The following is a 14,093-nucleotide window of genomic DNA, read 5'->3' as shown; positions in this document are numbered from 1 at the left end:
GTGACTCACAGCTGGGCGTCTGCGTGCTGTACGCCGACGCCTACGGACGGTGGAGTGCCGCATGGACCTGGGTCTCTGCGGACCAGAGTTAAAGAGCACTGAGATCATCCCAGAAAAAACCCTGATCGTGCTCTTCCACGACACGTCCCCATGAAACCCTTCACACTATGAGAACTTGACCTTATGACTATATACTGAGCCAACCTTTGCAGTGACGCCGTTTCATTCTGTGAAAGGTCATTGGGATTGCTCAGTGATAGTGTAGCACTGATACTAACTGAAAAAGCTGTTGCATAACATACCCTCAGAGAAGCTTTAATGCTTTTCTCCCCTCTTTTTACGTCAGCATAAACACAGCGTGACCATTGCTGAATTTTTGCTCCATTAGCACAAGTAGATCAATGCGTCTTTCACTGCTGCGGTTGCATTAATAATACGACACCAAGAGCGCTGATGCATAAATATGTATTATGTAATGTTTATGTTGAATTATATTTCCATTAATGTTAATGGAAAAGCATTCTGTGAAAATGCACAATTGTAGACATTACCTCATTGAGTCGCTCTGCGTTGGCAGCCCCAGATTCTTGATACAAGTCACCTAGAAACATAAAATGATTGCACTTAATGCAAGAAAAAACATACTCACATATGTATCATAATTCTTTCTGAAACTAATCTGCATAGATGGAAAGGGAAAAACAACAAATAATTATTAATATGAATAATACTAAATTATGAATAAAAAAGAACATTAAAATAATTTAATATTATATAATTACATTATTATATATATATATATATATATATATATATATATATACATACATACATACATACATACACACACGGTACACAGTATGGTTCTGAACTTTTGACCGGTACTGTGTATATATGTGTATTATATATATATATATACTTATATACTTAGTATTAATTTAATATTATTAAGTTAATATTAATATATAAAGTTATATAAATTAATTTATTACTTAATATATTAATATAAAATTAATTAAATTAAACTTAATTACTAATATTAAATGAATACTAATAACTATATAGTATTAAATTGGCATATAGTATTAAATAAAAGTATTAAATTATATAAATTAATCGATTTATTATTATCAATAATATCAAATTTATTTGTATATGATTAATATAATTATTTTAGAAATCTATTATTATTGTTACTATTGAAAGAAACCTAACGTCCTATTTTAACGATCTAAGCGCATGGCGCAGGTGCACTTAGGGTGTGTCCAAATCCACTTTTGCTAGTTTAACAATGGAAAAAAGGTCAGCGCACCCAGCGCATGGTCCAAAAGGGTTGTACCTAGTCTCTTAATGAGTAATGGGTGTGTTTTGGGCGTAACGTGCAATAAACCAAACACAGTGTCATCTCCCATTCCCTTTAAAAGCCAGGTGCGCTTGTACCATGCCGGATTGCTATTTACATGGTGGAATATAGACACCCTCAACCTGACGAGTCAGTTTAAATACATGTGTGTATTTGCCACGATTGGTCAAATAATTAGCCAATTTCATTAGTCATTACTGCAAAGAATTAATTCTGATACATGCAGTGACTATCCATTATGACATGTAGGCATTTTTATCTTTATGTACACAATAATAATCTTTTACTTTTTAATCTTTTCATTTTTAATATTTGGCATGTTTGTGTGCTGCTGCTCTGTGTGTATAACAAGCAGAGTGTTCACGCGTTGTTATAGGCACATATTACTAATGTGCTCTTTAAATAACAAAAAAAATACTGCAGGTTTTTGTTGGTCAATGGCGCAGTCATTTTCAGTTGTCTCAAAATAGCAACACGCCAACAATGTGCCTGAACACACTTTGTTTTCAGACCAGCACGCCCATGGGTGAACAGATGGACGCGAGTGCATTTGCTATTTAAACAACGTGGGCGCTGGACGTGAAAATGATAGCTGCGTCGGGCTGAAACTAGCAAAAAACACTTGCATATGACAGGGCACCTAGTGTTAGATTTTCATTTGAACATGGCTTTCATAAGCGTAAAAACCTCCACGGCCCGTGAGTCCAGCGAGCAGTGAGATCCGTCTCGCAAACAGCATGGAATTCTGTGTAATTAGTGTTCCATAATCTCACACTGTTTGACACAGACCCTAACCTCCTCAGAGTCAATGGGGCTCCTTCACAGCTAATCCTATTAAAGATGTGAAAATCTCCGTATTTGAAGGATGAATGGAAAAAACTCCTTCTAGTGGGCTCGGCTTATGCATTACAAAACCAAAGCATTGGAAAAAATGCTTTGCATCACCCGCCTGCAATACCCCCTGCAATCCTAGAGCGTGTCAGATGGGTGAAGATAATCCCTCACATACCCTGAGCTTCCTCTGACTCCGCTGTCTCGATTTTATCCATCAGATCATTGGAGCTCCACTTGGTGATCTCCTTGGGAAAGATCTCCTCGTTGTCAGAGAAGTCCTCTGAGGAACAAGGATTCAGATTTTAGTAAATAACAGATTATCAAGAGCAACTTTTAAATGGAGGATCAAACCTGCATTACCGTGAGCATCAAAGAACTCATCGTCTGTGCTGTCCTCCGAGTCTCTGGCGATGCTCTGCATGCGCCATTCAGAAATGCTGTGGCGTGAAGGGCTTCCTGCACACATCATACATTAAAGACAAATAATAAATCATGTTAGTTCTATGTTCCAATGCTTAATATGATACATTACCCTAAAAAAAAAAAAAACACCAAATTATATGATTAACAGATTGAATTTAGGCTTTTATTCACATATAAACATTCATCAACGTGCACATCAGTTATGATAAACGAAAGCTCAAGCATGTTTGCGGTTGAGCTTCTATTTATGTTCGCTGATCAATGTTTATATGTTAATAAAAGCCTAAATTCAATCTGTTCATCATATGAAGCGATCGAGTCTCTTCAGAAAAATTGGACTAAACCACTCAATTCATATGGATTAGTTTTAAGATCTCTTTATGAACTTTTTGAAGCGTCAAAGTGGTAGTTGCACAGCTGTCAATGGAGAGTACAGAACTGGCTCAGACTTTATTAAAAAGATCTTCATTTGTGTTCTGAAGATAAACGAAAGTCTTACAGGTTTGGAACGACATGAGGGTGAGTAAATGATGACAGAGTTTTCATTTTTGGGTGAACTAAGCCTTTAAGCTGAGCTTAATAGCTTAAGCTTAATAGCTCGTGATCACCATGCATTTTCAAAGTACAGGTATATAAACAGAGCAGCTTTGAAGTTTTTATTAATGTAACTCCATGTGGAAAAAAAGCAACTGATCATCAGAAAGTAAGACATGAACCAATAATTCCCCTCAAAGTATAGTTGTTCTAGGCCAACAAAGCATGTTTATTCTTGAGTAATTCTGTTTTGGTCAATTTCACATGAAAGGTGATATGAACTTACCGCCCCTCTTGGAGGAACGTGAGGACCTGGAAGAGGTGGACCACTGCTTGGTCAGCTCTCCCCGCGCCTGTAGCGTGTCTCCCATGGTCCTCGCCGTACCATCCGCTTCGTTGGAGCTGACGGCCTCTTTGCCTTCGAGCTCTTTCTCGGGGCTGGTGACGGCGCCGTTGTTCTCGCTGCCCTCCTCGTTGCAGCTGTACTGTGCCATCTTCTGCGCCAGGGCCAGCTGGGTCTCCAGCTCCAGTTGTCGGATGTCCTCCATGGTCAGACCGTACCACTCATCCTGCCAACACCAGGCCTGTCGATGAGCGCGTACCATCACCTTCCTCAGCCCTGATATGGGAAGATGTTGTGAGATTAATTCTTAAGTTAGCACAGGCAAATTGTTTCCATAGTCACTGCATGCAAACTAGTTTGGGGGGAAAAAGAAATATTCACAGTAGATTATATCTTCTGAAGATAATGAGATTACTGTTTCCCATGCATAAGTCAGCATCTCAATGCTTTGAGTTGATAAGGTGTTTTGAAATGTTTTTAATGCATAATGTTAGGGTGTTCTGGACAGTTGCTAGGCCTGTGAGTCAAGCAAAGCACTTCTGTCGTGGAAGAGAGAGCCTCAGATAAGATGGTGAGAAAATGTAACATTACTTTACATAAAAAGTGACAAAGTAACATAAGAAAAAAACTTTTAAAAGTAACATTTCTCAACACTGCTATCAACCAAAGAGACTGTTTATGTGTTTAAGTTTTACTAATTTAGTAATTTTTATTAGTTTTTTTTTTTGTTGTCATTTTTATTAGGTTTTTTTTTTCAGTGTCTATCTAGTTTCATTCAATTTTAATTTTTAGTTTTAGTTCATTAAGTTTTAGTTACTTGTTAGATCAGGTAATGTTTATTTTATTCCAAGTAATGAAAATGGTTTTTTTTATAGATTTAGTTTTAGACTGATGCATATGAGATCGCTCAGCATTCGGGGTCGAGGTGTGGTTTGGCTCATTTCCTTGCGCGATTTCCTAGATTGATTAAGCTGTGTGAAAGAAGCAGTTAACCAGCCTTTCAGATAATTGTACTTAGTAATGAAAAGACATGCAAACAAAATTGTTTTCACAGCAGCCAGGAAACAGCGAGAGGAAAAATTGATAAAAATAAAAGGAAATCAGCCCAAGAAGTTAAAGACTTTCGCAAATGAGGAACAACAACAGTACGCTTGCAAATTATCAGAGAAAGGAGCCAATAAACAAGCCGATATCGAAGTAATAAAAAAGATTAAGCGGCAAGCGGACGGCACATGGAAAGGAAATTAATTCTGCCCTGATGTAGTCAGGAGGAGGTGGTTCTCGAATCGTAGATTTTCACTGGATTCGCACTGCATCAATCTCGTTTTCATTAAGTGCAGGTTAATGATTAAGGGCTTTTTTCCTGACAAAATGCTTGACACCTGTTACCCACCCACGCACAACGATAACAGGATGTTAACAAGCATCAATTCACACACATATGCAACAGATGGATCAGCTGACTCATATAGAACTATTGGAGAGACAAATGTCCTCTCAGCACTAATAACAGTGGACATATGGTAGAGAACACCACTGTCTGGTACTGGAATCAAGGTGATAATAAATTCTCTGAATTAATATATATATATATATATATATAAATATATATACTCTGTATGTATTGCATATAATATATACTGTATACGTATATATATATATATATATATATATATATATATATATATATATATATATATATATATACACACAGCATATATTATATGCAATACATACTATCCCTTTAAGCACTGTTTTATATATATATATATATATATAAATAAACAGTGCTTAAAGGGATAGTTCACCCAAAAATTAAAATTATCCCATGATTTACTCACCCTCAAGCCATCCTAGGTGTATATGTCTATCTTCGAATGTGATTGGCTGAGAGCTGTGCGATATTCTAGTGATAACAGCATTCCTACCTTTTCACCGTTTGTATCACTTCGCTTGAAGCGACTGTCATGGTGACTGGGCAAATCCACAATATTTTTTACAAATACTACACTTGTTGTACAACGAACTGTAGTACAACTCCAGGCCGTCAGCGGCCGTTCAGTGCTCGTGTACCCGCCGAGAACAGCTTCATCTCGGCCAGTGCTTCGGGTATTTGCCGCTGGCTTTTATAGTGGTTAAACATGAGATATAATTCATTTTGGGTACATAAAACAGGCAATCTTTGGTCTTATTAATCTATTACTTGTTCCTGAGCAAATCGAATTGGGCTATGTTAAATTTAATAATTTAATATTAAGGCTATACTTAACTTACATCCTCTAGAGCACTGCTTTTGTACGTTTGACTGAATTGTACAATTGTGTTTGCTTCCTATTGTCATTTATAATGGCTATTGTTGTTAATTTAAATATTGTTGTTCAATAAATATTATTTTACATAAATAATATGTTGTATTTGGTATGGAGAAACAGCCAATTAATGTGTAATATGGACTGAGTGAAAGTTACGTTAATACATTAAAAATTAGATGGCGGCAAACTTTACAAGTAACTGAGTCAGTCGCACAAGACTTTTAAATTGAAACAGACTTTTGTAAACAAGCGGTGTTATGGAAAATTCCCTAAACTGTAAAAAGCACAAATACAAAGATTGCTTTCCTCAGCGGACATTCAAACAGATTTTTATAATGGATATAATATTATGGACATCGACCTGAAGAATGAATGTTATATCAGACACAGGTAATGCTCGCTCAGGCGATATCTCTCTCTCTCTCTCTCTCAATAATACTGTACAAAATACAAAGAGTTTCAATGGAGGGACTCAACATTCCTTCGTTACTAGTTCTAAAGTGACATTTTAGAATTAGTACCGGAGGCTTGGTCAAATTGTCAACTTGATATTTGAATTTGTGGCGAAGGAAGTAGTTCTGGTTTAAAAGACACTCCTTTGTTATTTCTTATTTATTTACACACTCGTGTCAACGAACTGTTGTATAAATGCATTATCACACGAGCAGCCGTGCGATATGGCTGTATATCAGCACGTTGTGATTACCTACGGCCTTATATATATATATATATAGAATCCCAAGAAGGTGTCTGAACATTTCCAAACACTTACCCACATCATGAATGAAGCGCTCAATCTTGGACTGCATGCCCCAGTATCGAAACTCCACTTTGCACAACTTGTAAGCGCACATGACAGGCATTTTGCCTGGGTTGTTGTTGATTTCCGTGATCCAGTCATCAGACAGGGGGCCCCGCTGGGTTTTATTCGACTTGTAGAGTTTAGGGTCCTCCTCAACTAGGTACTCATGAGGGGCAATGAAATCGTTCACAATATCGATAGGATCTGTGAAAGACAATTGCTTCTATTAGCGATTGCATTTTTTTTGTGGGGGGGTGAACAAGGCACAAATGGTGAATGGGGGTTCATATTTAATCCATTAATGCAAACCAAATCAGTTCATCACTGAGATTTTATTGAACCTTCTGAAAGGTAATAACATGGACCTTGAGTTGTCTGAGGCCATAAAACCTTATCTGTTTGTCTTATGTGTCATAAAGTCTTATTTAGCATTAGGAATCAGCTTGCTCCATTATAAAAGGTCATTACTTTTTTCATGTCCATAAATGGAACTTTGTTTAGAAAAACGAATATGTGGTAACACTTCAGTATAGGGAACGTGTATTCACTATTAACTACAACTTTTGCCTTACCTAACTCCTAATTTACTGCTTATCAATAGTTAGAAAGGTAGTTTTTGTAGCATTTAAATGTAGGTATTGGTAGGATTAAGGGCTGTAGAATAAAATCATGCAGAATAAGGCATTAATATGTGCTTTTTAAGTACTAATAAACAGTCAACATCCTAGTAGTATGCATGCTAATAAGCAACTAGTTAAAAGTGAGAATTGAACCATAAAAAAATAAAGTGTTACCAAATATGTATTACTAAAAATAGCAAAGTTTTTTGGGTTTTTTTTGTATTTTTATGCAGTATATACATATACATGTATACACACACACACACACACACACACACACATTAGATTTTTACCGTTCTTTGTTTATTCACTTGCCTTTTCTCAAAGAACAACTCTTAATTCAGATCTCTAATCTTTCATGTCTTAACCTAACATTGTAGGTCTTCAATTATTCACAGTTGCGAAGTACAGATTGGTTGCTGATCTTGGGTTGTTTCCTGTTTGCAGACTGCCATGTTGGCAGACAGCCTCTAGGTGTCTCCATAGCACACTGACAAAGGTACATGTTTTCAGTCAGGAATGGAGTTATGTAACAGCATTCACAGGGCGCTTCCCCCTGCAGTGTCTGCGTCTGTCTATGTTCGGCTAAGAAAGCCTCCAGTACCTGTCCCAGAGTGCAATGGGGCTCTCGTGCAGCGGCACGTTACCCAGCAGCAGCATGGTACTATGTCAATGAAGCAGCACGCTGTCTGCATCTTAAACACTGAGGCATGACTCCAGAGCTCTTCCTGCTGGATTGCTTGAGACTGGTGTCAGAAGCAAGCAGTGCTCACATGGGAAAAGCATGCTAACGACTGGACCTCTGGAAAATGTAATTGTTCTAGATGCTCAGTTGTGGTTTTGCACTTCAAAAACTGTCAAAAGCTTCAATTTAATATATGCATCAAGCATGCATGCTGAATGAAAATAGAGAAAGTGCAACAGTACCTATATCCCGCTGTCTCTTTTCGGCCGAGGACATGCTGAAGACGTCATTCTGGCAACCCGTGTCCGGCCTGTAGTACGTCTCAATATCGATGGAAAACTTTTCGACAAAAGGACACGTGTAGCTGCAGGACAGGCAAGGAGAGATTAACTCACTTCATCATATCAGTGTCATGCATTATCGCAGAGGTTCATGCAAGCTTATCCCCTCTTCACACAGGCATTGTCTATATCCCCTTCATTAGGTAACAGATACAAGTTTATTGCAGTGGAAATGTATCCCTAAGCTGCACTCAACATGAAACTATGAGATAAGAAAGATGCTTTAAAGGGGTCCTATAAACTTTCTTTAGTGTGTAATGTTGCTTTTTGAGCATGACAAAGGTCTGCAAAGTTACAAAGCACAAAGTCCCTCCAGCAGGAGTTATTCTCTATATCAGTGTCACCGTTTCTGAACTCCCTGAAACGCCTCCATTGTAGTCTTGAGTTTTCTTCTGAGAACGAACACGTCATAATATCCCTCATTTAAATAATTCCCGCCCCAAGCAAAAAAGGGGGCAAGGCCTGGTTGAGTTGCGTAGTGTGTTATGGTAAGGGGCGGGACATTTTTACCAAACACGCTCAAACGTGCTTTTCGGAAAGAGGTGCTTCATAGAGACTGTAACTAAATAGAGCGTTACTGACAGACGGGGAAGAGAGGAGCTACAACAATGCCAAATATGGGAAAAATACTGTGTTTTTTAAACATTCAAGCATGAAAACCTGTTCTAGTAGACAGCGTTGGGGGTAACGCATTACAAGTAACTTGAGTTACGTAATCCGATTACCTTTTCAAGTAACTAGTAAAGTAACGCATCACTTTTTTCAATTTACAACAAAATATCTAAGTTACTTTTTCAAACAAGTAACGCAATTTACTTTTTCACATTTATTGACTGACAGCTCTCCTGACCCCATGTTAAGAGAAATAAAGCACAGAGGTGTTGTGTGCGCTGTGTGAACATGATACTTATTGTAGTCTAAATGTGACTAAATGTGAACATGCATTTACTCACCTCACTTGCACGAAAACATTCAGTATTCCTCAAAATGAATAAAAACTGTGAAATGCAACCTTAGAATTTGATGCAAACCTGTAGTAATTAACTATATTAAATTACACAAATATACTTTATGAATTTAATTTCACTTTATTATCCAACGTCTTTGCTGCTGACCTTCAATGATCTAATTCAACCATACTAATAAGCAAAAATTACTTTCGATTAGATTTAGAGATAAGAGTGCTGAACTTCCTTCTACTGTATCCTATTCTTCTTTAATCCAGAATGTCAGCACAGCTGAAAGGTTTGTTTGAGCTGCGCCCTCTACTGTACAGGCATACATATGCATTTCCTTCAGCTTGAGGCTTATTCATTTCACTTTTGGTGTGAAAGGGCCTTTACATTTGCCAAAAATATAACTTTTTTTGTTGTTATTAAACAAAAAAGCAAGCCAGCAGAGAAAAAGTAACACAAAAGTAATGTAATGCATTACTTTTCATAAATTAGTTACTTTTTAGGGAGTAATGCAATATTGTAATGCATTACTTTTAAAAGCAACTCTCCCCAACACTGCTAGTAGATCCCAAAAACAAAATAAAGACTCTGAAAAAGAGCATAATATGGCCTCTTTAAGAAAGTAAACACAGATCTATTTTGATTTCACATTTACTTTAAGGCCAGAACGACAAGGCCTGACTTGAATATTAAAAGCTGTTTTGGATTTTTATCTTGAGTACTCTTGAAAAAGAGCCAGAGGGTTTTATTATTAGGAGCTCTGGCACTCACCGTGTACGGGTGTATGGGTAGGCGTTCCAGGATTCCTCTTCCACACGAAGAGCAGCTTTTGGCAAGATAGAGCGGAACCAGCTAGGGATGTGTTGGCCAATGTGGTAAACCTTATGGGTGTATTGACCAGTGCCGCCGGGGCCGTCTGTGTAGGGTCGGTTCTCCAGGATCTCCACCCCGCTGCCCTCGCCTTCGCTCTCTTCACGACTCTTTTTCTGCAGGGAGGGAAAGGTCAGGGATTAGGGTTCACAGACTTCCAAAATGGACCGGAATTATAATGAAGTCAAGTCACATTTATTTATATATCACTTTATACAATACAGATTGTTTCAAAGCAGCGTCACATTAATAAACAGCAAAATGACAGTGTTGATGTAAACCTCATCGATTATGGAACAGGATCAATTCAGCTATATGCAGCTCTACAGAAGATATTAGTGTCATTATTCAGCTCAAGTCAGTTGATTCAATTCACTGAATTCAGTTCAATAACAGTGTTAGTGTTGCAAAGTTAGTGTTAGAAATGCATAAATCGGATTTTAGCTCCAAACACACGATCAACCAGATGTTTTTTGTTTTATTTTGGCCGATCTCTATTTCAGAATTGCACACAAACTGCATTGCAATCATTTGCCAAAATGTCATTTGTGTGGAAGTATTATGAAGTCTGTAAACAGAACGTTAACACAGGCCAGAGACGGGACAGGCTGAAGATAAAGATGAGATAAAAGATAATAAAAGATGAGAGCACAGATAATACTGTACCAGGCACAGCATTCTCACGGTTCACGATGCTCAAAATATAGGAATAAAAAATATAAATACCGAATTGGGGATGGGGGTTTATATGAATGCATCTCTGAAAGGAACTGACAGTCTTCAGAAAAGTTTCGATGGCATTTTCTTTTCCTCTTACCTCCATATAGAGAGTATGTCACTGTCGGCAGGAGTGACTGTGGTTACGGCCAATGAGTTTCAGCATTGGTTTTCAGCGTGAATGCCGCGAAAAACACACAAAACACATCTAAAACTGGAAAGAGCTGTGCGATTGACTGTACAGATAGATTTGACACAAAACATCTAAACCAGGAGAGAGCTGTGCGATTGACTGTATAGATAGTTTTGACACAAAACATCTAAAACGGGAAAGAGCTGTGCGAACTTCGGAAACTTGACTGTACAGATATACCTCAGATTTCATGTCAAGTCTATTTTTACAGACTGCAGAAAGCTACAGAAAAGAGAAGCAAATTGATCGTCAGGAAACATGATTCCTGGCTGCATTTCAATATCCATGGATAACTGGATCTTTGCTAAGTTGTAAGGAACACTATATAGAGTCCAACCTTTAGTTTAAACTGATAATCGTTTGTTTTACTCGCATTTTCGCAGTTTCCCTTATTAAATCCAGTCATGCAGCAGGCTCTTTTTGCCACTTAGTCCGGCTGAGGGGGCGTGTTCCGGCGGGACAGAGACATCAATGCATACCCTCTATAAAGTAGTGTTTATAAGCGCAGAACTGCTTTGTGTACAGAGGTACCCAAATAAGCACTATATCGCTGCTGTTCCATAAGCGTCACCTACTGTCAGAGAGTGAATATGCATTTTTATTCAGTTTTGTGCAGGTGTCTTATGTAGCATCACTTCACAAATCTAAAGTCAGACCATTCTGTTTTAGTTTTAAATTTTGAAATTATAATCTAATTCTAATTGCTCATGTTACACGTGTAGCAACTTTGTTTGGATTGTGATTAAAATGCAGTGGTTGCCTGTAATTTCTAATGGCTTCAGATATTTTTGGTTTAAGGCCAGTTTGCCTGTTAGAGCAAATAAATTGCTGATTAAAAAAAGAAATCAGCAACTAGTATCAGAATCGGCCAATTTGCATGTAAAAAAAAAATCGGAATCGGCCATGAAAAGTCACGATCAGTGCATCACTAGTTAGTGTCATTATCCAGCTCAATTCAGTTCTCATCTAATAGTGCCAGTGCAGTTAAATAGATAATATTAAGCTAAGCTTAAATCTTAAAACCTCTTAGGACACTCGAAACTCAATGTTAATGGAAGGTGACAGTCTATCCCAAAACAGAATTGACTCCTACCCAACAGAAGTCAATTACACGCTCAGCGCTATTGGTGTTAGCCAATCAAGGAACGCCACACCTTCAGCTTTGTGTCAGTAAGATAAGCCAACACTCACTGTGGTTGCCAGCAGACGGAACTGTAAAAATAGGGTGCAGTCTTGGCAAGGCTCCGGAGCTGCGAATTTTGGGAGAAGGCCCACTGTGCCAGTCAGGGTAGCACATGCCATCATATCTGCCTCACTTGAGAAGGTCATACGAAGGTAGTTGGAAGCATCCGGTGGCTAATGGCATATCAAGTTACTTATGAAGCCATCAAGGACAAGTTCGGCCCATTTAAGTCTACTATGGAAAAGCCTAAATGACAGGCTGAGGGAAGGAGGGTCTCCCCTTAAAATTGTGTCCCAACCCCCTGAAAGTGAACACATGTTGGATCAGAGTCGAACATCAGTTTTAATTCTGAACAGCATTTTTGTTTTACATTTCTATTTGAACTAATTGACAAGAATGTAGGTGCAATTATGTAATTGTTATGCGTCCTCTGTGTTAAATAAAAGATGGATGATGACAGGCCAGTGGAGCTGGCACACTCGCAGGGCAGATGGCCACACAGATCCCATCAGCCGTGACTGTGCATTATCAAGATGATAGTGGGGTGATTAAAAGCCGACAAAGCTTACTTAAGACCTTCATTAAGGTGAAGTTTGTTTCAGAGACAAAGAAGAAAGTTATACCGTTTTCATTTCGTCTGAGTGCTCTCATGAGATGACAACATGGGCACTGACAGAACGATAAATAGATAAAACGATAGATTAAACGCCAGACTGCTTCACAAACGAGGGTCAACTCAACGCTGGATTTGCACAAAAGATTAACATGAAGGCAAATGCTAGTTGAATCAACTCTACAGCAACTACATAAATTTATCCACTAACCATTCAGAAACGTCCAGTTTCATCCTAAAAGTTGTAACTTCTTCCTGAGTCTCTCCATCAGTGTCGACTCCGGTTTGAACAATGTAAGGCTGAACACCGTTACTGACAATCCTCATTTTGGCTGCGTGAGATTCTCCAGCTTTGTTGTTGTTGAGCAACCCAAGCGCGAGCTGTTAAAGCTCCGCCCTCTTCTGGAAAGGGGGCTGGAAGCAGCAGCTCATTTGCATTTAAAGGGACACACACAAACGGCGTGTTTTTGCTCACACCCAAATAGGGGCAAATTTGACAAGCTATAATAAATGATCTGTGGGGTATTTTGAGCTGAAACTTCACAGACACATTCTGGGGACACCAGAGACTTATATTACATCTTGTGAAAGGGACATTATAGGTAATATAACCCTTTAATTTATTAATTATGACATTTTAATCATATTTACTAAATTCACTTTTGTAATCAGGGTGGAAGAACAACTTATTTCCCAGAATGCATTACTTGTGTTACAAGTAATTCAAAGACACTTTAACACTTTAATTCAGTAAATTCCTCTTCCTGTCATTTCAATTCAAATTCACACTCATGAATTGAAAGGAAGCCAATCCTTCAATTCTGAATTTCGAACAAGCCTGACTGGCACAAGACATGAGGAAACACAAGCAGCAGAAAGCTCTGTAAACTGCTCACAGGTGCAACGTCAGCCCGTGCTCAGCAAGTGCCAAACTGTCCCGCAGCCTAGACGCCTGAGAAACGATCGCTCTTGGCCTCTCAGTTTCAGGGGGTTTTTAATTCATCCTCAATTGCCAGATACGTGGTGAGTAATACATTTCCATTTTAAAAGCACTGGTCCGCACCAGCAAGGGAACAGCGGCCGTGTATTTCTGAATGTCAGACAGCTGCTTCTCTTTCTTTCTGCAAAACTTGCAAACTGACGTCAGACCATCACATTCCACATAATGCGTGTGAAGCAGGAGCCCATTCAAGCCATCCGCAGGTTTGTAGCTCACATGTGCAGAGCAGGAAGAAACGGACCAATCACATCTTCTAGTTAGAGAGGTGAGCTGTCAGCAGCTGGAGGTGGCAGGAGGTGGGGAC

The 14,093-nt window shown here is 38.5% G+C and overlaps 1 protein-coding gene across 6 annotated transcripts in view; it reads right to left on the bottom strand.

Moving 5' to 3' along the window:
- LOC127520973 (membrane-associated phosphatidylinositol transfer protein 2) overlaps positions 1-14,093 on the bottom strand; it is a 68,961-nt gene that overhangs the window by 23,333 nt on the left and 31,535 nt on the right. For all 6 annotated transcript variants that reach the window (XM_051909745.1, XM_051909748.1, XM_051909749.1 and 3 more), the window contains exons 3-9: positions 9,985-10,199; positions 8,159-8,280; positions 6,582-6,815; positions 3,441-3,773; positions 2,558-2,653; positions 2,373-2,477; positions 552-601 (exon numbers count right to left, since the gene is read on the bottom strand). In XM_051909745.1, coding sequence (XP_051765705.1) covers positions 552-601; positions 2,373-2,477; positions 2,558-2,653; positions 3,441-3,773; positions 6,582-6,815; positions 8,159-8,280; positions 9,985-10,199 — 1,155 coding nt within the window. The remainder of the gene's footprint in view (positions 1-551; positions 602-2,372; positions 2,478-2,557; positions 2,654-3,440; positions 3,774-6,581; positions 6,816-8,158; positions 8,281-9,984; positions 10,200-14,093) is intronic.

This window comes from Ctenopharyngodon idella, chromosome 10 (assembly GCF_019924925.1).
Source record: "Ctenopharyngodon idella isolate HZGC_01 chromosome 10, HZGC01, whole genome shotgun sequence".
NCBI lineage: Eukaryota > Metazoa > Chordata > Actinopteri > Cypriniformes > Xenocyprididae > Ctenopharyngodon > Ctenopharyngodon idella.
The sequence above is the reverse complement of the archived record's forward strand: the minus strand, read 5'-3'. Positions and strand labels throughout refer to the sequence as shown.